The sequence below is a fragment of the Myxocyprinus asiaticus genome, chromosome 12 (assembly GCF_019703515.2).
Source record: "Myxocyprinus asiaticus isolate MX2 ecotype Aquarium Trade chromosome 12, UBuf_Myxa_2, whole genome shotgun sequence".
Classification (NCBI taxonomy): Eukaryota; Metazoa; Chordata; class Actinopteri; order Cypriniformes; family Catostomidae; genus Myxocyprinus; species Myxocyprinus asiaticus.
Genome location: NC_059355.1, coordinates 20,879,994 through 20,905,441, shown reverse-complemented (window position 1 = coordinate 20,905,441; position 25,448 = coordinate 20,879,994). Strand labels below are relative to the sequence as shown.

Sequence of the window (25,448 nt, the reverse complement as noted above, 5' to 3'; positions counted from 1 at the left end):
CAGGCATAAAACATCCAATGGTCAGCGCTTGTTGTATGGGCTTTAATTGACTAGCGCTTGTGAGGGACCGTCTGAAAATTCCACTCACAGCACTACAACGTCGGAGGTGTCCAAGTATTCATTCATTAATTCATTCAATTAAAGTGTAAGTTATAAATACAATTTACAATCTTTATGTGGTGATGGGGGCGTGGTCATGTATCTGTCTGCGGGAGAGAGGGAGTGGTGTGGCTCGTCAAACTGGTTGACATGATTTTTAACAGCTGTTTCTCATTACATTGATAGCAGAGAGGCAACTTAAAACTGCTGAACACGCCAGAGAGGGCAGAGAGAGAGAACGACATGAGAGCACAGCGACTGGCAGGCCTTATTGTGTATTTTAGTGTTGTATCGTGAAGCTGAAGAGTTTGAGAGGGTTTTCTTGTGTTAGCTGAGAACTTTGTGACATTGTACTGACTGAAATAAGAAAAGCCTTGAGAAGGCTGCACTTAAGAGACTGAAGGCAGAAAATAAAAAGCCTACCCGAAGTGTGTCACTGCTCCCCGTCTTCTCCTTCCATACCCGAACCTGAAGTTCTGTGACACTGGTGCCGAAACCCGGGAACAAGGAGACAGATACACGACCACTTCCCCATCACCACACTTTAATGTGTAAATGTTTGTTTTATTAACAGTGTTTAAGACGGAACATGCAAGGCAGTTGCACTGAACACTTAGACACCAGTGACGTTTTAGCACAATGTGTGGACTTTTCAGATGGGCTCTTATGCACAATAAGCAAATATTCACTAAATATTATTATGCAGTCATAATGCATTGATGTTTTGCGTAATACATTGATGTTTTATTTAAAAATAATTTGTTTGGTCTATTTACTATAATGTGGGTTCACTTAAATCTCAGCGGGATGGAAAATGAGAATACCACTCTTACCATTCTACCACTCCAATTTAGGGGGGCCAGGCCTGTAGCACCACCTAGAAGATGGCCATGTTCGGGGGGCTCTGTAGCACATCCCTTTTGAGCTACCATCACCAAACTTTGTACACATATAGATCTCATCAAGCCGGACAACTTTCGCACTGACAGTCATAAGCTCCGCCCAACAGGAAGTCGGCCATTTTGGATTGTTTGAAAAATACATACATTTGAAATACTCCTCCTCGGGATTTCATGTTACAGGTACCAAATGTGGACAATAAAGTAACGTCAAAAAATGGGAAAAAGGAAATGTCTCATATCTTCTGCATGCATTATGTGATTTACATCAAAATTGAGCCGTATGTTTGGCCTTGCGGGCTGATCACATTGATGTGGCTATTCTGGGTCACGGTCGTAGCGCCACCAACTGGTGGAAGTGTGGCACTTTTAACAGACTTTGAAATATCCCTCTTCTGTTAACCTGAATTGCTTCAAATTTTTTTAGAATAATGTCAAGATAGTGCAGATTTAAAATTCTGAAGGGATTCTTTATCTTAAATAGTGTTGCAATGGCAATGCATTAAATGTCATTATTCTTTTTTATGTATATTCACATGTTTTTGAGGTACTTGGCATGCTTGAATTTTCATGATATTTTGCACACACATCAGAGTTGTCGGCCATTAGGCCTGGGAAAAAGTTAACACATGGGTGTGGCTGGGGAGCTCTGTAGAGCCACCTTTTGACAAAAGTTGTAGGGTCAGTTTCTTCTACAGTCACCAAACTTGCTACATATATTGTTCTCATCAATCCGGACAGCTTTCAAAATTACAGTCATTAGCTCCACCCAACAGGAAGTCGGCCAATTTAGATTTAATGTGCATTTTTTGAAAATTGCAGGCCCTGAACTTTTGAATACTCCCCTTAGGGGATTCATGTGATTGTCACCAAATTTAGGCAATAATATGCCAAGACACTGAAGATGCTATATTGCGAATGAATTTTTTATAAATTGAACGGTGTTGCCATGGCGAGGCAGTAAATTAAGGTCAAAATCTGAAACAGGAAGTGTCTTATATCTTCTGTGTGCATTGTTTGATTTAGATCAAAATTGATCTGTATGTTTGGTCTTGGGGGCTGATTTCATGGATGTGGCTATTGTGGGTCACAGTCATAGTGCCACCAACTGGCAGCAGGAAGTGTGGCACTTCAACAGACTTTGAAATAATCCATTTACGTTTATCCATATCGCTTCAATTTGTTTAATGTCAGAACACCGCTGATTAAATTTTTTGAAGGGATCCCAGATATGTTAAATAGAATTGCCATGGCAAGACATTAAATATTATTATTTTCTTCATATATTCTAGCACTTGTCTTGCTTAACCCTTGTATTCTCTTTGTTTATGTTTTACTTTAAAGGTATTGGGGGTCAATTTTGACCCCACACACTAAATGTGTGATTGTATCGAAATGAGGATTTTTTATATAAGGATATTATATCACTTTCTTCAATTATTTAAAAACTCTAAATTAGTTTTTTTGCCTGATTTACCTAAAAATGACTAAACTATACAATTAATTTGCATATAAAAGAAGAAATTTATGTTAAAAATTATGTTAAATTCACTTCAGTGAACATCTGTATTACTCAATTATATATATGGAGATTATGCAATGTGTTAGGGGCAGATTGCTGCCATCTCCTGGTAAGAAAACAAAAACTTTAAAATTAAGTGAAATTACAATGTATAACCAGCAGGTGGTTGCAGAGGACCATTCATATGTCTGGTTGTGGCAAACTGATTTTTTTTTTTTTTTTAATCTTACCTTACCTCTTATAATGCCGAGACATTGAAGATGCTAAATTTTGAACAGATTTTGGATATATCGAACAGTGTTTCCATGGCAAGGCAGTAAATAAATGGCCAAAAATGGGAAACAGGAAGTGTCTCATATGTTCTGTGTGCAATGTGTGATTTAAATTGAGATTTATGATTAGTCTTGGGGGCTAATCACATGGATGTGACTATTTGGGTCATGGCCATAGCGCCACCACCTGGCAGCAGGAAGTGTGGCTCTTACAACAGACTTTAAAATAGTCCTTTTATATTTACCCAAATTGCTTCAGAATTGTTTAGAATAATGTCAAATTCCAAATGCATGTGTCCACCTTGCATTGTTTTCCGAAAGCCACCGGGTCGAAATGGACCCATGGTGCTTGGGCCCGTCATCGCTGCTTGCAGCTATATTTTGAGTTTGTTTTTCCAAATCAGGTGCCTTTTTTCTTTTGTGAGATCCGGAAACACTGCAACTGGTATGGAAACACTGCAACTGGTATATCACCCACCCTTTGCACAGAGTACTGTCATTTTAAAAATAATTTTATTAACCATTCTTTTATTTTGTTTTAACCGGTTACCTTTTCAAAAGAAGGCTGCGGAAAAATACTGTTTCTACTCTGAACGAACTGAAATGAAAAACATTTTGTTTTTAGTCCCTGCTCACAGTATTCCATGTCTTAAACACAGAGGGCAGCCTAGGTTTACTGTGTGGATATTATGCAGTGACACCATGTTGGACAAGTTCTAAAGTGTCTATTGTTTTGCCATCAGGTTTTAAATGAGGAATGTGACCAGAACTGGTACAAGGCAGAACTCAATGGAAAAGAGGGATTAATTCCTAAAAATTACATTGAAATGAAGCCACACCCGTAAGTATTTGCTTTTATTAGCCAACAATACACTGAAAATGTGAGTCTTCACAATTAGATATTTCATTATTTACACAAAGAAAGCCCCTTTGAACCACCCTAAATTTTCTCAGGTTAGTAAATATGGGACAGTTAAAATTACAGTGTTGTATTGGATCTATTTGGATATAATTAATTGAATAGAGAGATCTCTTTGTTCAAACACCAGCCAAAACTTTTAAGTGTTGAGTGTTTTCCTCACAAAAAGATGTACTACTAAAAATATTTGTGAACTTACCATCTTCAACAACAGCTGAGGTAACTGCATCCCACAGTAATAGAGCACTTTGTTTCTCCACAATCAGTCTTATGTCATCCATCTCTAATACAAGACTGGGGTTAAGTTCTGAATTTACCGAACACACAGGCTGTTCGGTGCATTTATTTAACACAACTGTTAGCACTTGGTTGTGTATAAGTATCGCTGTTAATCCTTTAGACCTATTCTCTATATAATAGTATCAACCTTATTTTTTAACGCGGAAGTAAGCAAGCGGCTGCGTTTCCAGCAAGTGTGACAGAGTTCCACTGTCATTAACTGTAATTTAGATAACTAGAAGGATAATTATACCAAATTTTAGTGATATGGGTTTTTGGACTATTACACAACCGCAGAATCTACAGAAGAATAATATCCCAATTTCAGATAATTTTCTAATGTCACCGTTTATAGTAAAAGAGTAAGTAGGTCATTTAGTTGTTGCTGTGTGTCGTATTGAAGAGACGATAATAAAATCTGCTTCTTACTTTACAAAGAGCATGACGATGCAGTTTTTTAATGTCTCCATGTAAACCTCCATTCATATTTATCTGAAAAACATCCAATGTTGCCTTTATGTTTTTATTACAAAAGGTGATCAGTGCCTGATCTCTCATACATTCTGTCTGTGCAACAGCGTGTGATAAAACAATGGCAAACTGCAATAAACGGTAAAACTATTTGCTCTACAAACCAATGTGTTTATGAAAATAATAATTAATTATAATAATATAATGACATATATTGCCAGCCTGCAATATAAAGCAACATAATGTATTATTATTTTTTTAATATCACTAAAATAGAGGTGGCTTATACCGGAAGAGGTCCACATTCAAGGTGGATAATGGCGGCTCCCTAGCCATGCTGTACAACCCCAATTCCAAAAAAGTTGGGACAGTATGCTAATAAAAACAAAAAGGAGTGATTTGTAAATTATATTCACCCTTTGCTATATTGAAAGCACCACAACTACACATTATATGATGTTTTACCTTGTGAATTTCATTATTTTGAAAATGTACAGTAATTTCAAATCAGTTGATTGTAACACACTCCAAAAAAATTGGGACAGGGGCAATTTAAGACTAGTAACAATTTGACGAGTTGAAATAACAAGGCGATGTGAAAGAGGAGATGTTAAACAGGTGAGGCAATTGTGTCATAGTACTGTATACTGTATAAGGAGCCTAAAAAAAACAGCCTAGTCCTTCAAGAGCAAGGATCGTTCAAGACTTGCCAAGAGATGCTTCAGCAAATAATCCAGCACTTTGAGAACAATGTTCGCCAAAGACAAATTGGAAGGATTTTGGGCATTTCACCCTCTACGGTGCACAATATAGTTAAAAGATTCAAGGAATCTGGTCAAATCTCGGTACGTAAAGGGCAAGATGTAAACCACTTCTGAATGCGTGTGATCTCTGATCCCTCAGACATCACTGTCTTAAAAAACTAGAGCCCGACCGATATGGGATTTTTGAGACCGATATCGATTACCGATATGGTGGCCGATATAGTTAATTTTTGAGCTGAAATGAAAACAGACCTATGTGGATTGTGCACTGATTTTGCACCAATATGACTATGCAAAGGTACTCAGAAGGCTGCTTTCTTAAACAAATATTTTTATCAAAGAATACTTGACATTATTATTATACATTGTCAACAAATTCTAGAAATGAACACTGAGAAAATAAAGAATAAAAAAAAAAATGCAATAAATAGCTTAATAAACATCAGTATTGTATGTTTAGTATGTCAGTTGCTGACCATTTAAATAAAGAATAAATACAAATAAAACAAATAGCTAAATAAACAATAGTACTGTTTAGTATCAGTCAAATGCTGACCATTAAAATAAAGAATAAATAAAAATAAAATAAATAGCTAAATAAACATCAGTACTGTTTAGTATCAGTCAAATGCTGACCATTAAAATAAAGAATACATTCAAATAAAATAAATTGCTAAATAAACATAAGTACTTTTTAGTATCAGTCAAATGCTGACTATATTAATACTGCCAGTCAGTTAGGGGCAGGTTGTAAAACAAAAGCATTTACACCTGCCGAGACGAGATAAACGGCAACAGTGGTGTTACACCATATTCTGCTATACAAGTTCAGGGGAAACTTTCAACGGTGGAAAACCAGACTTCTAAATATTACATTTTATAAATGCAACAACTGGAATTGTTCGGTTGAAGATGGTACCAAACTGTGAATCCTTAACAAAGCAGTTTGGTGAATACATGTTTACTCATTAGCTTCCACTCAGCTGACAACAATGAAAGTAGCTACGTGATTAGCTAGTTAGCTATAAGCTCTTTGTCATGGAGTGTAAAAGACAGACGTTGTTTATTTTACTTTCCAGCATTGTGTCTCACCAACTAGGTAACAACATAGCATGAAATCAACACTCAGACACAATCCAGACACCGTTGTCTGCTGAGATGCAAAAAGATGCTCTGATGTTTACCTTTCAATCTGCTACATTACTTACTGCACTGACAAACTATAGCTGGCTAACAGCAAACAGACATGAGTGACATGGTTGTCAGGGACAAGGTTAATGTTATATTAGTAATATTGAAAAGGGAAAATAATGGTGTCATTGTTTATTAAGTTTCCAGTATGTATTTCACAAATTAGTTAGCAACTTACCATGAAGAGAGACATCGCTGAACTCCGCCCTGTCTGCAGAGCCACCATCAGTTCAGCTCTGTAAACAATGGAGTCGGAGCGCACTCTGCTGGACAAACTACGTAATGACACCGATTCTAAAGCATTGTTTTCTGCATTATATGTTCTGAAAAAAAGTTTTCATATCAGCGCATATCGGTAAAATATACGCCGATACCGATATATTGGTGAAAGGATAATATCGGCCGACTGATATATCGGTCGGGCACTATAAAAAACATCATTCATCTGTAATGGATATCATGAACATGGGCTTGGGATAACTTTAGTAAACCTTTGTTAGTCAACACCAGTGACCGCTGCATCCACAGATGCAAGTTAAGACTTCACTATGTAAAGCAGAACCCTACATCAGCACTGTTCAGAAGTGCTGCCGACTTCTCTGGGCTTATCTTAGATGGAAAGTAGAACAGTGGAACTGTGTTTTTTGGTCCGAAGAGTCCACATTTCAAATAGTTTTTGAAAAACACAACCGTCATGTTCTCTGGGCCAAAGAGGAAAAGGACCATCCAAGCTGTTATCATTGTCAGGTCCAAAAGCCAGTGTCTGTATGTGACAGGGGTGTGTCAGTGCCCATGGCATGGGTAACTCGCACATCTGTGAGAACACCATGAATGCAGAGAGATATGTACAAATTTTGGAGCAACATATACTGCCATCCAACACCGTCTTTTCCAGGGACGTTCCTGCATTTTCCTAACCGCATAATGCCCGGATTACAAGTGCATGGCAGTGTGAGCAGTGAGTGCAAGTGCTAGATTTGCCTGCCTGCAGTCCTGACCTGTCTCCAGTTGAGAATGTGTGGTGCATTATGAAGCGCACAATACGGCAACGAAGACCCCGTGCAATTGTGCAGCTAAAGACCTGCATAATGGATGAATATGGGAAAATTCCACTTTCTAAACTTAACAAACTTGTGTCTTTAGTGCCCAAATGCTTAATAAGTGTTATTAGAACAAATAGTGATGTTTCACAGTGGAAAACACTCGACTGTCCCAACTTTTTTGGAGCAAGTTGCAATCAACTGATTTGAAATGACTGTACATTTTCAAAATAAACAATGAAATTCACAGGTTAAAACATCATATAATGTTTAGTTGTAGTGCTTTCAGTATAGCAAAGGGTGAATATAATTTACAAATCCCTCATTTTTGTTTTTATTAGCATTTTTCCCGGGTACGGCTCGGGACCCATCTTTATGATGATAGCCCGTGAAAGGAACAGTGGCACACTCCTTCCCTCCGTAGTGCTAGGGTCATCTCCTTGGGCAAGAGAGAACAACCCTCAAGCCCCCCTTGCTAAGGTTAGAGCAAAAAGTTTTTTCCATCACTCTTGTAAAGACCTGGAGTAAAATAGATCCTTATTATCCCATTTCTGTTACAAGAAATAAGGAAAAGGACGACTCGTTTGCCGTGAGTTGCGACCCGTGTCGGTGGAGGAAGAGATCCTGGTCCCTGAGAAATGTGGTTTGCTGTGGCTTCCACTATTTCAACACGGTACTTTGGCTCCTACTTCACCTAGGCGGGAGGTTGGAATGGCTTGATCCAATCAGTCGGCTGGTCAGGACATGCCCTGGGAATACTCTGTGATAGCTGAACATCAAATATCTCTCAGATTCCCAGAAGGTGTTGGCTAAGGGTCAATCAAGTGAATTGAGCAACTTGTTGCTCATTTTGCTTGAGTATATCATCCCTGTATCCCTGATGCATAATCTGCTGGAGATCCGCGGCGCTGTGCATTCGCTGTGCGCAGGGCTCCAAGGTGGGTGGGGAGCAGAGATGACGAAACTAAAAGCCCAAAACATGGCTACAAAACACACCTCAAAAAAACATTTCTTGGACCTAGATACCGACAATACCTCAGAAAATAGACGTGCTCTTGTGCCAAGTAATGATGACTGGCCAAAATTCAACATAATTGAAGCTGCTGCTCCAGATTCTCCAATCATCAAGCTTTCCCTTTTCGCTATACAAAAAGGTATTGCAGGAATAGCAGTAACGGTAAAGGAAGTGAAAAAACTACGATCTGGACAGATTCTTGTGGAATGCAGTAAAAAGGCCAATGCTGAAAATCTACTACATGCCAGCATGTTAGCTGGAGTTCAAATAAAGACATCTCCTCATCCAACTTTGAACTACAGTAAAGGAGTAATCCGAACTAGAGAGTTGGATGATGTGGATGAAGAAGAAATCACGCATGAGCGCAAGACCTAAGGAGTAATGAACGTCACAAGAATAATAATCAAGAGAGAAGAGCGAATGATTAAAACTGGTACATACATCCTCACCTTTAATAAACCGCTAATCCCAGATAAACTTTGAATTGGATACTTAAGTGGTCCAGTGGACTTATTTGTACCCAACCTTTTGCTGTGTTTCAACTGTCAAAAATATGGCCATGGATCTAATGGCTGCAACAACAAACATACCTGTTGTAACTGTGGGGAGGTAGGCCACGACAAAGAGAGCTGTGAAAAACCATGAAAATGTTGTAATTGCTCAGGTGACCATTCAGCTGCATCAAAACAGTGTCCCATGTGGATCAAAGAAAAGGAAATACAGAAGATCAGGTGTACTAAGAGAATCAGATACCTCGAAGCAAAGAAAATGTTGGATGTTGGACGCTGAATAAAACCTTCTCCTCTGTTGCAAAAAAAGCTGTGAGAACAATAGACTGCCAGAGAGATATCACCTGGATGCATAAAGACAAACCCCAAACCATTAACCATAGTAATATTCCCCCAAAGATGAAGAACACAGGAACCCAGAGTGAAACTCTTCTAAATGACATTCATTCCAGTCAGAGCTCAATAACAGGAAACCAAAAGGCAAATAAAAACAATGGTAAGGCAAGTTCTTCACAATCAAAAGTATCCCAAGATGAAGCCTCAAAGACAAAACAAACAAAAGATGTGGAAATGAAAGAGAATGAATACCATAGTAGAAGTCCATCCCCTAAAGGCAGAACCAAGAAAACTGTCCAATAGAACAATGTAACAGTTGTGGTATCAGGGCAAATTTTACGGAGCTGCAGTGTCTAATTGCAATTATTAACCCTCTAGCCATATGTCTTCAAGAAACACAATTACCACCAGACGGTACTCTCTCTTTTAAAAATTTTACACATTTTAACACTTTCAGTCCCAGTGATAAGTGGGCTTCCGGTGGTACAACCATTTTAATAAGAAAAGATGTGATCCATAGTCATAGAAATACTAATAGCAACCTTCAGGCAACAGCAGTACACCTGACTTTGCAGAAAAACATTACAGTCATCTCTATCTACATTCCTCCAAATTTTAACTTTACACACATGGACCTAGATCACCTTATCGCTCAGCTCCCATCTTCTTTTATTCTCATGGGAGATTTTAATAGTCATAACACTTTGTGGGGCAGTAATCACTGTAACACAAAAGGAAAGAAGATTGAAGATTTTATAGATAACCACACCTTATGTCTTTTTAATAATGGATTGAATACCTATTTACATCCAGGACATGGAACGTACTCTGCAATTGACCTAACAATTTGTCAGCCTGAATTATTTGTAGACCTTTCATGGAAAGTTTGGCATGACCTCTTTGGAAGTGATCATTTCCCAATCATTGTAACCGTCAAAGGCAGAGAGGAAGAACACAATTTGCCACAAAGATGGCAAATTAAAAAAGCAAATTGGTATCAATTTCAAACCCTCTGTCATGAGAAACTGACATGTCTTCCAGAAGACAGCTCAGATGCTATGCAAAATTTCACTGAAACGCTCGTATCTATAGCTAATGATACAGTCCCAAGAACATCTTTAAACATAAAACATAGATGACTTCTATGGTTTGATGATACATGTAAGGAAGCTATAAAAGAGAGGAAAAAAACTGAAAGACTGTTCTTCAGACATCCATCAACTGAAAATCTTATCAAACTCAAGATGAGTAGAGCACGAGCAAGACGAATTATAAATGAAGTAAAAAAGGAAAGCTGGAGAAGATTCATTTCCAACATGACAACAAGTACTCCATCATATAAAATATGGAACCTGATATGGAAAATGAAGGGAAGAAACAACGGTCCTCAAATACAACACATCAAACAGCACGGCACACTCTTGACTTCAAAACAAGAAATTGCAAACATTCTAGCAACAACTTTCGAAAACCATTCATCTATTGATAACTGCCTTCCTGCTTTTCGAACTTTTCTTGCTCAACAAGAAAAAGAAAAGATTAACTTCGGCCCCAGTAACACAGAGCCATACAACCAACCTTTTTCTATGGAAGAACTATAGTGAGTCTTTAAAAAAATCCCATGACACAGCTTTTAAAGAATCTACCCCACCTTTCCCTGAAAAAATCTCCATCTGGATATCGGGAAAAATCCCATCTGCCTGGCATGAAGCAGAAATAATACCTATTCCAAAGCCAGGAAAAGACCATAACGACCCCATAAACTACCACCCTATAGCTTTAACCAGTTGTTTATGCAAAACAATGTAGAGGATGGTCAATGATCGCTGGTCTGGATACTGGAATCTAAACACCACATAAGTAACGCCCAATGTGGTTTCAGGAAAGGTCGAAGCACTACAGATCACCTTATTTGTCTTGAAAGCTATATTCGTGACGCCTTTACCAGAAAGGAACACGTTATAGCTGTCTTCTTTGATTTGAAGAAAGCCTATGACACGACATGGAAACATGGAATTTTAAAGGATTTGTACCAAATGAATTTTAGAGGTTGACTGCCAATCTTCATTGAAAGTTTTTTATCGAACAGACTTTTTAGAGTTAAAATAGCAAACTCCTTGTCTAACCTACATAAACAAGGACTTGGAGTACCTCAAGGAAGTATCCTATCAGTAACCCTCTTCAGTATTAAAATAAATAGCATTGCAAAAGTCATTGGCTCTGATGTCTTCTGTAGTTTATATGTAGATGATATCTGCATTTGCTACAAGAGCAAGTACATGAATACTATCAAGTGAAAAACCTAATTGAAGATAAACAAATTGCACTCCTGGTCATCACAGAACGGTTTCAAGTTCTCACAAACAAAAACCATCTGTATGCATTTCTGTCAGCTTTGTTCACTACACAATGAACCAGAGCTGTTTATGGATGGAGTCCCCATTAAAGTTGTTAAAGAGAACAGGTTTCTTGGTATCACTTTTGACAACAAACTGTCTTTTATTCCTCACATTAAATCACAAAAAAAAGAAATGTTTTATAGCTATGAATGTTTTAAAGGTTTTATCCAAAACCAAATGGGGAGCAGACAGCTCAACTCTCATGAACTTGAACAGAACCATGGTATGCTCAAAGCTGGACTATGGAAGTATAATTTATGGATCAGCTAGGAAGTCATACATACGACTTTTGGACACTGTACACCACCAAGGTATACGACTAGCTTTGGGAGCCTACAGAACTTCACCAATCCAAAGTCTCTTTGCGGAAGCCAATGAGCCTTCCTTGGAAATCAGACGCCTAAAGTTGGCCTTACAATATGCAACCAAACTTAAAACAAATAAAGAATACCCAGCCTATTCAGCAGTTTTCCCACTTCAGCATTCAACAATATATGAAAAAAAAAACCAAGTTTAATTCATCCATTTGGCCTACGTATAAAAACCCATTTGGAGAATCTGAAAGTGGATGTAAACAGTGTGGAACAGACACATTTCTGCAAAAGTCCTCCATGGGATCTCAAAAAGCCTAAAATCCATCTGGATTTAACAAGGAACAAAAATCCAAAACGCATTCAAATGATTTCCATCAACAATTTCTGGACATAAGAGAAGTATACCCACAACATATCCCAATATACACAGATGGATCTAAATCTGGAAAGAAAGTGGCAGCAGCTTTTGCAACAAACCAACTGTGTCAGGGTATCCGCATCCCTGACCAAAGTTCAGTTTTCACTGCAGAGGCAAACGCTCTACTACTGGCACTGAAGTTTATTGAGACTGCTCCACAACATTTTTTTTTAATAATAACTGATTCAAAATCATGTCTTGAAGCATTGGAAGCTATTAAAACTGATCACCAACAATCGTGAAGATTTTAATCAAACTGTCATATCTTGAAGCAAAGAGTTTTAATATTATTTTCTGCTGGGTACCTGGACACTCAGGAATCTCCGGTAATGAACAAGCAGACAGAGCTGCCAGAGAAGCACTATCTACTGAACAGTAAAATGCCCTATACCTTCCACAGATCTGAAACCAACTCTGAATGTATATATCAAAAACAAATGGCAGTCGGAGTGGGATCAATGTTTAAACAACAAATTACGAGAAATAAATCTTGTTGTTGGAACAAGATACTGTATGTGTTCCCTTATAATAATCGCTGGGATCAAGTAATTTATACATGATGCCGGATAGGACATACAAGACTCACACACCAATTTTTACTATCAGGAGAAAATTCACCAAAGTGCTCATCTTGTCAGAACCCACTATCCATTAAACATATTTTACTGGACTGTCATACCTCTACACATATGAGGAACCTGTATTATTCAGTTGATTCTTTTGAATCAAGTGAATCCAAATTTAGTTTTAAGGTTTTTAGGAAAAATGAATCTTAAACACCTCATTTCACTTATTTAACTATTTTAAATAACTAAACCTGGTTCCCGCCATGAATATAGCCATAGAAGCTGGCATGGTGTAAAAAATGAAAGAAACAAACAAACAAAATTAGCATTTTTCATACTGTCCCAACTTTTTCAGAATTGGGGTTGTAAAATAAAGTTGATATAATTGGCTTTTTTTTTTTTTTTACAATAACTGACTTTTAAACAATATTTTGACTTTTAAAGACACTTTTTGTTTTGTCTAAATGCATTACTTGTCTGTTGCCACAGTGCATTCATAAAGTATATACAGTGCATTCATAAAGTATATACAGTGCATTCATAAAGTATTCAAACCCCTGAATTTTTTTTCATATTTTGTTATGTTGCAGCCTTATGCTAAAATGCTTTAAATAATTGTCTCTTTCTGTTCATGCAGATCAAGCGAGGAAATTGCGAGCTTGTTTGCTCCATTTCTTCAGCCTTAGCCCGGCGCACTTGATTTCCATGGCGGTGTGAGTCGTGGAGCATCATAAACTAGATTTTCTATAAAGATGGCTCTAAAATATCAAACATGTTTGATATCCACCAATTAGATTAAATCATAGTCGGAGTGTAAAAAATCATTATTGGTAAACATTAATATACTATGTTGGTAAACATTATATACTATGTGATTTTTCTATTAAATCTGTAACGCCGACTGAACCAAAATCTGACAAGAGTGACTCACATGAGTCTTCATCTCATGTGAGAGTTTAACTTTAAACATATTTTTCAAAAATACAATTTCTTTCATTCTTTTCAAGAGTTAAGCAATTAGCAAAAATCACTGAGTTCACCTTTTATATGAATTCAGGCCTCTATTAGTTTCAGGATCCTGTCATCTTTGGATCTGGTTTGTTGTAGTTTTTGGCAGGATTCTGACAGTCTCCTTTGTTTATTGTTTGTTCCTTGTGTTTTGTTTTGTTTTGTTTCTATACTTTGTTTTTTAGTTCATGGCCATGTACATTGTCATGTTATGTCTTGTGATTGTTTTGTCTTTGACATTTTCTTGTGTGTGTTATCCATGTTCTTTCTCCGCCTCCTTGTTCCTCACCCCTCCTCCTTGTTTAGTCCTCGTTAGGCTTATTAGTCTCATCTGTTCCTCATGTGGTTGTTCCCTTTATATTGTGCTACCTTTCCTCATGGTGGTGGTCAGTTTGTCATTGTTCATGGTTCTAGCCCTGTTTAGTCAAGTCTGTTATTCTGGTGATTTAAGTCTGTTACTCTGTTTATTTTGTTAGTTATCTCCCTCGTGAGAGTTTTCTGTTTGCATTTTTGGTTATTTTCATTTTTGGTTATTTTCAGCTCATTAAATTGCCTTCCTGCATCTGGGTCTTCCTACAAACTCCTGACAATACGAACTGACCCTTTTAGGACTCAGCAGAGGCAATTATGAGCATTTTTCTTTTTCCTCCTTCCTCTCACCAAGACACCTGCAGCAGGCGGTCGGTCTAGATCGCCCAACTCCACTCTCTCAGGGAAGGAGAGGGCAATGTTAGAGACTTCGTCTGCGAGTTCTTGCTTATGGTGGACGAGTTGGATTACACCGAAGCCAAACTTAAGGACCTGTTCAACAAATGCCTTAAAGATCCTCTTGGTGAATGGGAGATGGAAGGGTTGAAGATCCTTTCCTTCTGGGAATTTTATGGGATGCATCCATCATCGGAAGGAGTGGATAACACTTCAATACAGGCAACTCTCCCACACTGAGCATCCCACCATCCCATCCTTGGACCACCAATTCCCAGCCGTCCCCTGACCCATATGTGGAGGAGGAGGAAGAACGGCTCTGCCTCTGTCTGCCCAGTAGCTCTCCAGGTGACGTCCGCCGAGCCCGCTGCTGACCGCCGGGAGGCGGAGGAGCCCGCTGCTGATCGCTGGGAGGAGGAGGAGCCCGCTGCTGACTGCGGCCATTCCCGCAGCAGTGCTTCTGACCATCTGGAAGAGGAGGAGGAGAAGGGCCCCTGCTCCCCAGTCGCTGTCAGTGCTCATGGCCACGGAGGCCAATCCCCAGTTGTTGCCAGGTCTCACAGCCACAGAGGCCAATCCCCAGTTGTTGCCAGGTCTCACAGCCACAGAGGCCAATCCCCAGTTGTTGCCAGGTCTCACAGCCACAGAGGCCAATCCCCAGTTGCTGCCAGGTCTCACGGCCACGGAGGCTGTTCCCTAGTTGCTGCCAGCGCTCACGGCCACTAAGGCCATTCCCCAGTTGCTGCCAGCGCTCATGGAGGCCGTTCCCCTGTCGCTGCCAGCGTTCCTGACCACGGAGGCCGTTCCCCTGTCGCTGCCAGCGTTCCTGACCACGGAGGCCGTTCCCCTGTCGCTGCCAGCGTTCCTGACCACGGAGGCCGTTCCCCTGTCGCTGCCAGCGTTCCTGACCACGGAGGCCGTTCCCCTGTCGCTGCCAGCACTCCCGGCCTTGGAGGCCATTCCCCTGTTCAGTTTCCCGTGGCTGTTGATGATCCTGTCCAGTCCCTAGCGGCCGTCAACCAGACCTTTACTCAGTCTAGTGGCCAGCACCTGTCAGACACCAGCCACCATTCTGTTGCTCAACCCAATAACCAGCACCTGTCTGACACCAGTTACCAATCTGTTGCCCAGTCTGTCCAGTTCCCAGCAGTCACCATCCAGTCTGTCCAGTCCCAAGTGGTTGCCGCCCTGCCTGATCTCCTACAGTTCCCAGTATCAGTCTGCCCAGTCCCCAGTGTCTGGTTCTCAGTCTGCCCAGCCTGCCATGGCTTCCCACCAGTCAGTCCAGCCTGCCCCAGCGTTCGCCCACCAGTCTGTTCAGCCCACCGCAGCAGCCACAATCCAGTCTGCCCAGCTTCCTGCAGCTGCCAAAGACCAGCTTTTTCTGCCCCCTGCAGAAGCCACTGACCTCATCCCTGCCCCGAGGCTGCCTGACCTCGGTCCTCCTCCCTGGCTGCCAGACCCTGTCCCATTCCTGAGGCCTACGCCCTGGCTGTCTGAGCCTGTCTCCTTCCTCAGGCCTTCTCCCTGGACTCCGGACTCTGCTCCCTATCTTGGTCCTCCTTCCAGGCCACCGGACCCCACCCCCTACTTGAAGCCTCCTCCCAGGCCTCAGGACCTCGCCCCCTTCCCCAAGCCTCCTCCCAGGCCACCAGACCCTGCCCCCTACCTGTACCCTCCTCCCTGGCTGCCGGACTATGGTCCTATCATAGATTATCCTCCCTGACCACTGGACACAGCTCCTTCCCTGGACTTAGTTTATTCCTTCTGCCCCACTCCCTTTGCCAGGACTTTGCTTGGTTTTGTTTTTCCTTTTCGTTGGTGTTCCTTTTGGGACACCTGGGAGTCAAGTCAAACTACCCTTTGAGGGGGGGTACTGTCAGGATCCTGCCATCTTTGGATCTGGTTTGTTGTAGTTTTTGGCAGGATTCTGACAGTCTCCTTTGTTTATTGTTTGTTCCTTTTGTTTTGTTTCTATACTTTGTGTTCGAGTTCATAGCCATGTGCATTGTCATGTAATGTCTTGTGATTGTTTTTTGTTTGACATTTTCTGCAGATGGACTTGTGTGTGTTATCCATGTGTGTTCTTTCTCTGCCTCCTTGTTCCTTCGGCCCTCCTCCTTGTTTAGTCCTCGTTAGGCTTATTAGTCTCATCTGTTCCTTATGTGGTTGTTCCCTTTTACTGTGCTTCCCTCATGTGGTGGTCAGTTTGTCGTTGTTCATGGTTCTAGTTAGTTGGTTTATTCTAGTTATAGTTGGTCTGTTGTCCTGTTTAGTCAAGTCTGTTATTCTGCTGATTTAAGTCAACTCTGTTTATTTTGTTTTATGTCAGTTATTGTTTTGTTGTTATTTTCCAGTAGGTTCAATAACAACTCTTGACATAAATTGAAAGAACACTGACGTTTAATAAACATGCAGTCAGATAGTGACGTGCTGCCACCATGTACACTCTGTCCTCCTCCTCCTGTACATCCTTTGCACATGCTCAATATATACTAGACAGGGTTGCCACTACTTGATAAAACAAACCTCTATTATTAGTTATCTCTCTCATGAGAGTGTTTTGTTTCAGTTCTTGTTCAAAGATGGTCATGCTCTTGTATATCTGTTTTTCTCCCTCTTGAGAGTTTCTGTTTGCATTTTTGGTTATTTTCATTAAAGCTCATTAAATTGCCTTCCTGCATCTGGATCCTCCTTCAAACTCCTGACAAATAGAGCAGTACTCCTCAACATCTAATATGCACATTAGGGATAGGCACAAGAACTCGGAAGTGACATCAATAAATGAAAAAGAAATTCAATAAGAACTATACACAAACATGTGAAAAGGGGCCTCGATGTGTGTTTGGTGATACCATCATTTTCTGCGGTATCGTACAGTCTGATTCAATGGACAGCAATATGCATCAACACTGACACAGTGACATTCAGACTGGGGCAGCGCAATACTCTAGAGATCTTTAGAGGGCATACACACAAGATGTGTCCTTCCTTTCAAACAGCTAGACGGAGTCATAGCTGAATGGAATATAACTTTTTTTCACTCCATGATTATTCAAATTCTTGGTTGGTTTATCTGTTGAGTACACAAGTACACAAAATGCCAATCCCTAACACATACTTAGTACCTCTTTACCTCTAAATAACACACAAGTTCAGCTTTCTGAGAGCACTGTGCAACCTATCAGACCAGTATTCTGTACATTTGCAACAGTGCAGATTTTTGTTTTCGTTTTTTTACATTCATTAAAGCTACACTATGTAACTTTTGGCCCTCTAGCAGTTAAAAAATAAAAATGTTACAAAAGTTAGGCTACATTTGTTAACATTAGACATAATGATTGCTAGTCAATCAGTAGGTCAAACATTGTAAAGTTTTTATAACTGCAGGATATTCTAGCCAAACAGACCAACCAGTGGTCAACATAATTTCAAGACTCACATGTCCTTGGCAAGCCTAGGACTAAAGGATTTATTATAAAAACTATTGCCGTTATAAAGAATAATACACACGTGTGCTAGCAAGTGAAAAGTTCTGCACCGCACAGTATAATTATTGTATTTCACACGTCTGTGTATGTGATTACACAACTATACATAAACCATATCAATAAAATATCTTACCTGTTGAGTAAGAAAAAAGCTATCTCTGGGTCACTTTTAAATCCTTTCAGTTGTCGCCACCTCTGAAAAGCCAAGCCAATGTTGATTCGGATTTTGTTACGGACTCTGTCGCTTTCACTTTTTGCTTGTAGACTCTGCTTTGTTCAGGGTTTCTTTGTTTTTTACAACCGGTGATCCTCTGGAGGTTTGCCATTTTGAATGATCCATGGTCAGTTTTTCTTATACGTTGTGACAACATACTTTCAGCTTCAGCTACTCCCACACACGCACTACAGTAGCCAGACCTTGTTTTCTCTGTTTACGGATATGATGTTAACACGCACGGTGGAATGACATATGTATGCAATTTCCCATGAAAACCGTCCCAACAGCTCTAAAATATAAATCATTATTATAGGTTTATCAAAGTGTATTTGGGTAAAGACATGGTTTGGAAGATGGATTTTTGTTGCACTCTCTCATTAATAACATTGTTATTTTTTAACAAAAAAAAAGTTACACAGTGTAGCTTTAAAAGTGAGCTTTGCAGCTCACTGTAATATGATGTCTCCAATACATGCACTGTCTTAATTGCTGGTTTTAATTTTTTTCTGGGCACAGCTGGTTTTATGGGAAGATTCCCCGTGCAAAGGCAGAAGAAATGTTAAATAAACAGAGACATGATGGAGCTTTTCTCATTAGGGAGAGTGAGAGTGCACCTGGAGACTTCTCGCTCTCTGTCAAGTATGTATTTGTCTATTCTATTCTGTTCTATTCTGTACCTTTTCTCTGTCTTAGACAATTTTTATCTGACTTTAAGTCATATCAATAAGGTCTTAAGAACAAATGCTGCTGCTTTTGAGATTTTGATCCTGTAATTGAATCGTACTGAAAATAGGAGGGTGTGAATGAATAATTGATGTAATGCAGCAGAAAATATGGCCATCCTCAGCACTTTATTTGTGTTATTGCAAATTCTTTTTGTGTGGTTCAAAACTAGGCCAGTTCAGTCTGAACCATTTGCACAGTTCATAACAGATCGCTGTGGACATCATGGTTAATGATGAAGCCAGATAAAGTCAACAGAACAGAACAGATTTTTTTATTTTTTTTATTTGCAATTTATAAGTGGTATAAATGCCTCTGGCTTAGATTTAGTTCTCTAAATACAGTGTGTTTTTCCCTTTCCTGTAGATTTGGGAACGATGTTCAGCACTTCAAAGTATTACGGGATGGAGCAGGGAAATACTTCTTGTGGGTGGTCAAATTTAACTCGTTAAACTCCTTAGTGGATTATCATCGGTCCACATCTGTGTCAAGGAATCAACCAATTTTTCTCAGGGACATTGAACAGGTACCACAGGTGAGACTTCTGCTCTGCAGTGCTGTATTTGTACATGCTTTATTGTTGTTTCTTATGGGGTTTCTTCTTTCTGCATAGTGTTAGGTTTAAGTGTTGGGCAATATATCGGATATTCACAAAATACTCGCCATGTTTTTTTGGTAATATAACAATAAGCAATATCATAAATATTGCATGAGTCATTTAAAACTATCTATCTGAATGAATCGATTCAAAACTCTTGTTCCATGATTTGTTTGTATCATTACTCAAATGTTCATGTGGCATGTCGTGTGGCATTTTTCATGTATAAAATTGATTTAGTAAAAACTCTGTTGAAATATTGCTGTTTTTTACTATGTATTGTTATATTGGTGCATATATATGAAAGTGATTAAATATATTTTCTCCTTGTGTTTATTTAGTGAAAACAGTGTAGATAAATTGTTGATTAGTTTTTAACTAGATTTTTATTTTACTTTTTTTTGTTTATTTTACTATTTTACATTTTTAATCTACTGGGCTACAATGGCTATTTGGTTGAAATGATGGTTCCTTTGTTCAAGGAATGCAATTTCATAGCAAGTATGTACAAATAAGTATTAATATACTGTATATATTAAATATCTTCAAAAGGCTAAAAAAGATTGAGATATCATATTCTTAGCTATATTATCCAGCCCTAGGTGTCTAATTCCATGATCCAAAAACAGGTAGGATTGCAGGCACAGCCTGGAAAGTAGTTTTGAGAATTGAGTCAGTATCCGCCAATGTGGATAAATTCATAATTCTGAACATTTCTGCTTCTGTTCCACAGCATTCCACATATGTTCAAGCTCTGTTTGACTTCGACCCTCAAGAGGACGGAGAACTGGGTTTCAGAAGGGGAGATTTTATCCAGGTTCTTGACAACTCTGATCCTAATTGGTGGAAGGGTACATGTCACGGACAGACCGGAATGTTCCCTCGCAATTATGTCACACCTGTCAATCAAAATATGTAACATGAAAAATGTAATATGTAATATGAAAAAGAATCCCCTCAGTTTGTCTGCTTAAAGCACCCGCGGATTTCCAGCTGGGTTGCCATGGAAACAGAAACCACAGTGAGATGGTGAGAAAAGGCTCAATTGGTGATGTGAATACCGACTGGCCGAAAGAGAGAGACTGTGCTGTTTGGAGTATTTTACATTTTAAGAAGCACTATTGGCTGAATGAGAAGAATGTTTCAGACTGATATTCCATTTGTGTGCTGTGTATAACATCAGCTTTGCATTTTATGTAAATTCAGTGTTATATGACATCAAATGTACTGAAAAAATTATCTGTTTTATGTAAAGGAAAGTCTTTTGGCAGAGAGGATCTTAATGTCATTCACATTACAGCACTGAAATAACTTCAACTTACAGCTTTGCACCACAGTTAATTTTAAAACTCTAAAATAAACTCCATGTTATGTTTTAGTTGGTGTGTGTGCTTGCGTGTGTGTGTACTATGTTTATACTACACTGTGGGGACCAAATGTCCCCACAAGGATAGTAAAACCTGAGCTCACCTACCTTGTTGGGCCCAGCTAGTGGTCCCCACGAGGGAAATGGATCATTAAACATACTAAACAATGTTTTTTTGAAAATGCAAAAAGATTTCTGTGAGGTTTAGGGGTAGGGTTAGGGTTAGGGTTAAGGGATAGAAATTATCATTAGATCTGTATAAAATCCAAAAAATGCATGGAAGTCTATGGAGAGTCCCCACAACGATATAAAAACAAGTTTGTTTGTGTGTGTGTGTCTTTTCTTTTCTTTTTTTTTTTTTTTTTGTGTGTGTGTTATGTCTTTTCAGAAAAAGTGTTGCAATCATGGTGCGAATTCGGGGGGGTCTAGGGGTGTCTCAGACTCCCTAAATGCAACAGGAGACACCCTGGAAAGCTAATTTGCATATTCTAGGGGGTTTCATTTAAACTCATGGTATTTATTAAATACATAGTTTAACACAGTTATTTTTTACGCTGTAGTAATGCATATATTCAATATGACATGAAAATGTTTCATTCAGTTTCGGTTAGAGATTTTATAAAAACTGATTTGAATCACAGCTAAATGGATTGGAGCAGCGGCATTGCACCCCTCTCTCCCTCTGGGTCTCTCTCTCTCTCTCGCTCAGCACACATGCGCATGCACCAGACAGGATGTTTAACACAGTCAATTTGCACTCTATGTATGGTGGAATTTAATCGTCATCGAATCTCAACAAGTGAAATATCACCCACGAGTGGAACAGTCGTATGATATCCACATGGAAGGCACACTGCACTCTGCAGCATCTACAGTTTCGTTTTTAGAAACTTGCCAGTCAGACATAAGTCAGCCAGAAACTTGTGGATTTGCAAGACAAACAGTGCATCCCAAAAATGAATGAAAATGAAAAAAAAAAAAAAAACGTTTTTTCAATGATTTTATTTATTATTATTATTATTTTTTTTTTCAACAAAATGGCTTAAAAAAAAATTCTGCATATTTTTTCCATTTCTCCTGGCTTTGTTTTTCCTTTATTCACAAGTTGTGCTTACCGTGAAATACCTGATAATTTGTTTATAATATAATTTTTAATGATTTTAATAGAATTTTAATACATTTTTAATAATATATATTCATAATACATTTTGTCCCCCTCCACCCGACCTCCACTTGGAGACCCCCCGAAAATCAATGTGTTATTCGCACTCTGGTTGCAGTGTTAAAGGGATTGTTCACCCCATCATTTAATCCTCCTCACGCCATCATATATGTGTATGACTTTCTTCTGAAAAAAGACAAATAAAGATATATTTCAATTCTGTAGGTCCATGCAGTGGAAGTGAATGGTGCCCAGAACTGTGATGGTCCAAACATCACATAAAGGCATCATAAAAGTAAGATATCCAGTGGTTTAATCGGTGTCTTCTGAATTTATCCAATCAGTTTTGGGTGAGAACAGACCAAAATGCTAATCCTTTTTCACTATAAATCTTGACAGCAGTCTCCTTGACGATTGTGAGTTCAAGCTCGATTCCACTTCCAATAAATCAAGTACAAAGAAGTTAAATCGAGCTTGAAATCACAATCGTGGATTACTTTTATGATGCCTTTATGTGATATTTGGACCTTCAGAGCTCTTGCCACCATTCACTTGCATTGTACAGCGCTGAGATATTTTTCTAAAAATCATAATTTGTGTTCTGCAGAAAAAAGAAAGTCATACATATCTGGGATGGCATGTCGGTGAGTAAAGGATGAGAGAATTTTAATTTTTGGATGAACTATCCCTTTAAATTTGGTTTGGTATGAGCGAACATAAATCCATTTCATGCCATAAAAAAGTATTTTTCTCTTAATCAGGATAACTTGAAAATAATGTAATGGTGGCAAAGCTTTTTTTTTTTTTTTTTATGAATTTTATATTTCATGTAGCCCCAAAATGTGGCACTTTGATATACAGGTGCATCTCAATAAATTAGAATGTCGTGGAAAAGTTCATTTACTTCAGTAATTCAACTCAAATTGTGAAACTCGTGTATTAAATAAATTCAGTGCACACAGACTGAAGTAGTTTAAGTTTTTGGTTCTTTTAATTGTGATGATTTTGGCTCACATTTAACAAAAACCCACCAATTCACTATCTCAACAAATTAGAATATGGTGACATGCCAATCAGCTAATCAACTCAAAACACCTGCAAAGGTTTCCTGAGCCTTCAAAATAGTCTCTCAGTTTGGTTCACTAGGCTACACAATAATGGGGAAGACTGCTGATCTGACAGTTGTCCAGAAGACAATCATTGACACCCTTCACAAGGAGGGTAAGCCACAAACATTCATTGCCAAAGAAGCTGGCTGTTCACAGAGTGCTGTATCCAAGCATGTTAACAGAAAGTTGAGTGGAAGGAAAAAGTGTGGAAGAAAAAGATGCACAACCAACCGAGAGAACCGCAGCCTTATGAGGATTGTCAAGCAAAATCGATTCAAGAATTTGGGTGAACTTCACAAGGAATGGACTGAGGCTGGGGTCAACGCATCAAGAGCCACCACACACAGACATGTCAAGGAATTTGGCTACAGTTGTTGTATTCCTCTTGTTAAGCCACTCCTGAACCACAGACAACGTCAGAGGCGTCTTACCTGGGCTAAGGAGAAGAAGAACTGGACTGTTGCCCAGTGGTCCAAAGTCCTCTTTTCAGATGAGAGCAAGTTTTGTATTTCATTTGGAAACCAAGGTCCTAGAGTCTGGAGGAAGGGTGGAGAAGCTCATAGCCCAAGTTGCTTGAAGTCCAGTGTTAAGTTTCCACAGTCTGTGATGATTTGGGGTGCAGTGTCATCTGCTGGTGTTGGTCCATTGTGTTTTTTGAAAACCAAAGTCACTGCACCCATTTACCAAGACATTTTGGAGCACTTCATGCTTCCTTCTGCTGACCAGCTTTTTAAAGATGCTGATTTCATTTTCCAGCAGGATTTGGCACCTGCCCACACTGCCAAAAGCACCAAAAGTTGGTTAAATGACCATGGTGTTGGTGTGCTTGACTGGCCAGCAAACTCACCAGACCTGAACCCCATAGAGAATCTATGGGGTATTGTCAAGAGGAAAATGAGAAACAAGAGACCAAAAAATGCAGATGAGCTGAAGGCCACTGTCAAAGAAACCTGGGCTTCCATACCACCTCAGCAGTGCAACAAACTGATCACCTCCATGCCACGCCGAATTGAGGCAGTAATTAAAGCAAAAGGAGCCCCTACCAAGTATTGAGTATATATACAGTAAATGAACATACTTTCCAGAAGGCCAACAATTCACTAAAAATGTTTTTTATTGGTCTTATGATGTATTCTAATTTTTTGAGATAGTGAATTGGTGGGTTTTTGTTAAATGTGAGCCAAAATCATCACAATTAAAAGAACCAAAGACTTAAACTACTTCAGTCTGTGTGCACTGAATTTATTTAATACACGAGTTTCACAATTTGAGTTGAATTACTGAAATAAATGAACTTTTCCACGACATTCTAATTTATTGAGATGCACCTGTATGTGCCCATTTGGGATTTACATAGATTAAATTAGAAATTACACAGAACAAAGATATTTCCAGTGAAACCTCCCAGTACACTTGTCTTGTACAGATCCTCTGTGTGAAAAAGATTTTTGTTTAAATATCAATCTGCATAGTAGTGAATACAAGAACAATTAATCAGCAAAATCAATGATCAGGACATTTTCAGGTATCTTGTAACATCCTAAAAGAATATTTTAACTTTTTTTATCTTATTATGGCTTGGTTAAAGAAGATTACTTTGGAGAATTTTGTACAGAGACATGCCATAATGAAGGAGGGAAACTTTCAACAACAAAGTGCTGAACTTTCTCAGATAGTTATTGATTGTTACAGATTGCTGAAATTGTTAGCCTATGAGTATTGTTATTATGCATTTTGTCATTATTTCATGAAACCTAATTGTCATACAACTATTTAGTAATGTCTTTATTACTTCTCACATTTTACAAGAGGTGTTGGAAGCAGAGGGCGGTACATGGTGTCACCTGAGGTTGCTACTACATTTTTGTTGAGTTATTTTTTATTATTTTGTGTCCTTCTGTGATCTTATCTCTGTTTGACTAACATAAAATCATGTGCTAACCTGTGCACACTTTTTGATTATGAATTATTATAATTATTACCTTTTAAGTGGAAAGCCATAAACTGTAACATCAGTTGTTTTATGCTTGTTAAGATCATCTGTAATTTGTTCTAT

The 25,448-nt window shown here is 38.9% G+C and overlaps 1 protein-coding gene across 1 annotated transcript in view; it reads left to right on the top strand.

Annotated features, from left to right (window-relative positions):
* Positions 1-21,133, top strand: part of LOC127449036 (growth factor receptor-bound protein 2-like) — a 57,069-nt gene extending 35,936 nt beyond the window's left edge. The window contains exons 3-6 of the mRNA XM_051712133.1: positions 3,536-3,633; positions 18,951-19,073; positions 19,524-19,692; positions 20,489-21,133. Coding sequence (XP_051568093.1) covers positions 3,536-3,633; positions 18,951-19,073; positions 19,524-19,692; positions 20,489-20,674 — 576 coding nt within the window. The 3' untranslated portion in view covers positions 20,675-21,133. The remainder of the gene's footprint in view (positions 1-3,535; positions 3,634-18,950; positions 19,074-19,523; positions 19,693-20,488) is intronic.
* Positions 21,134-25,448: the final 4,315 nt, after the last annotated feature.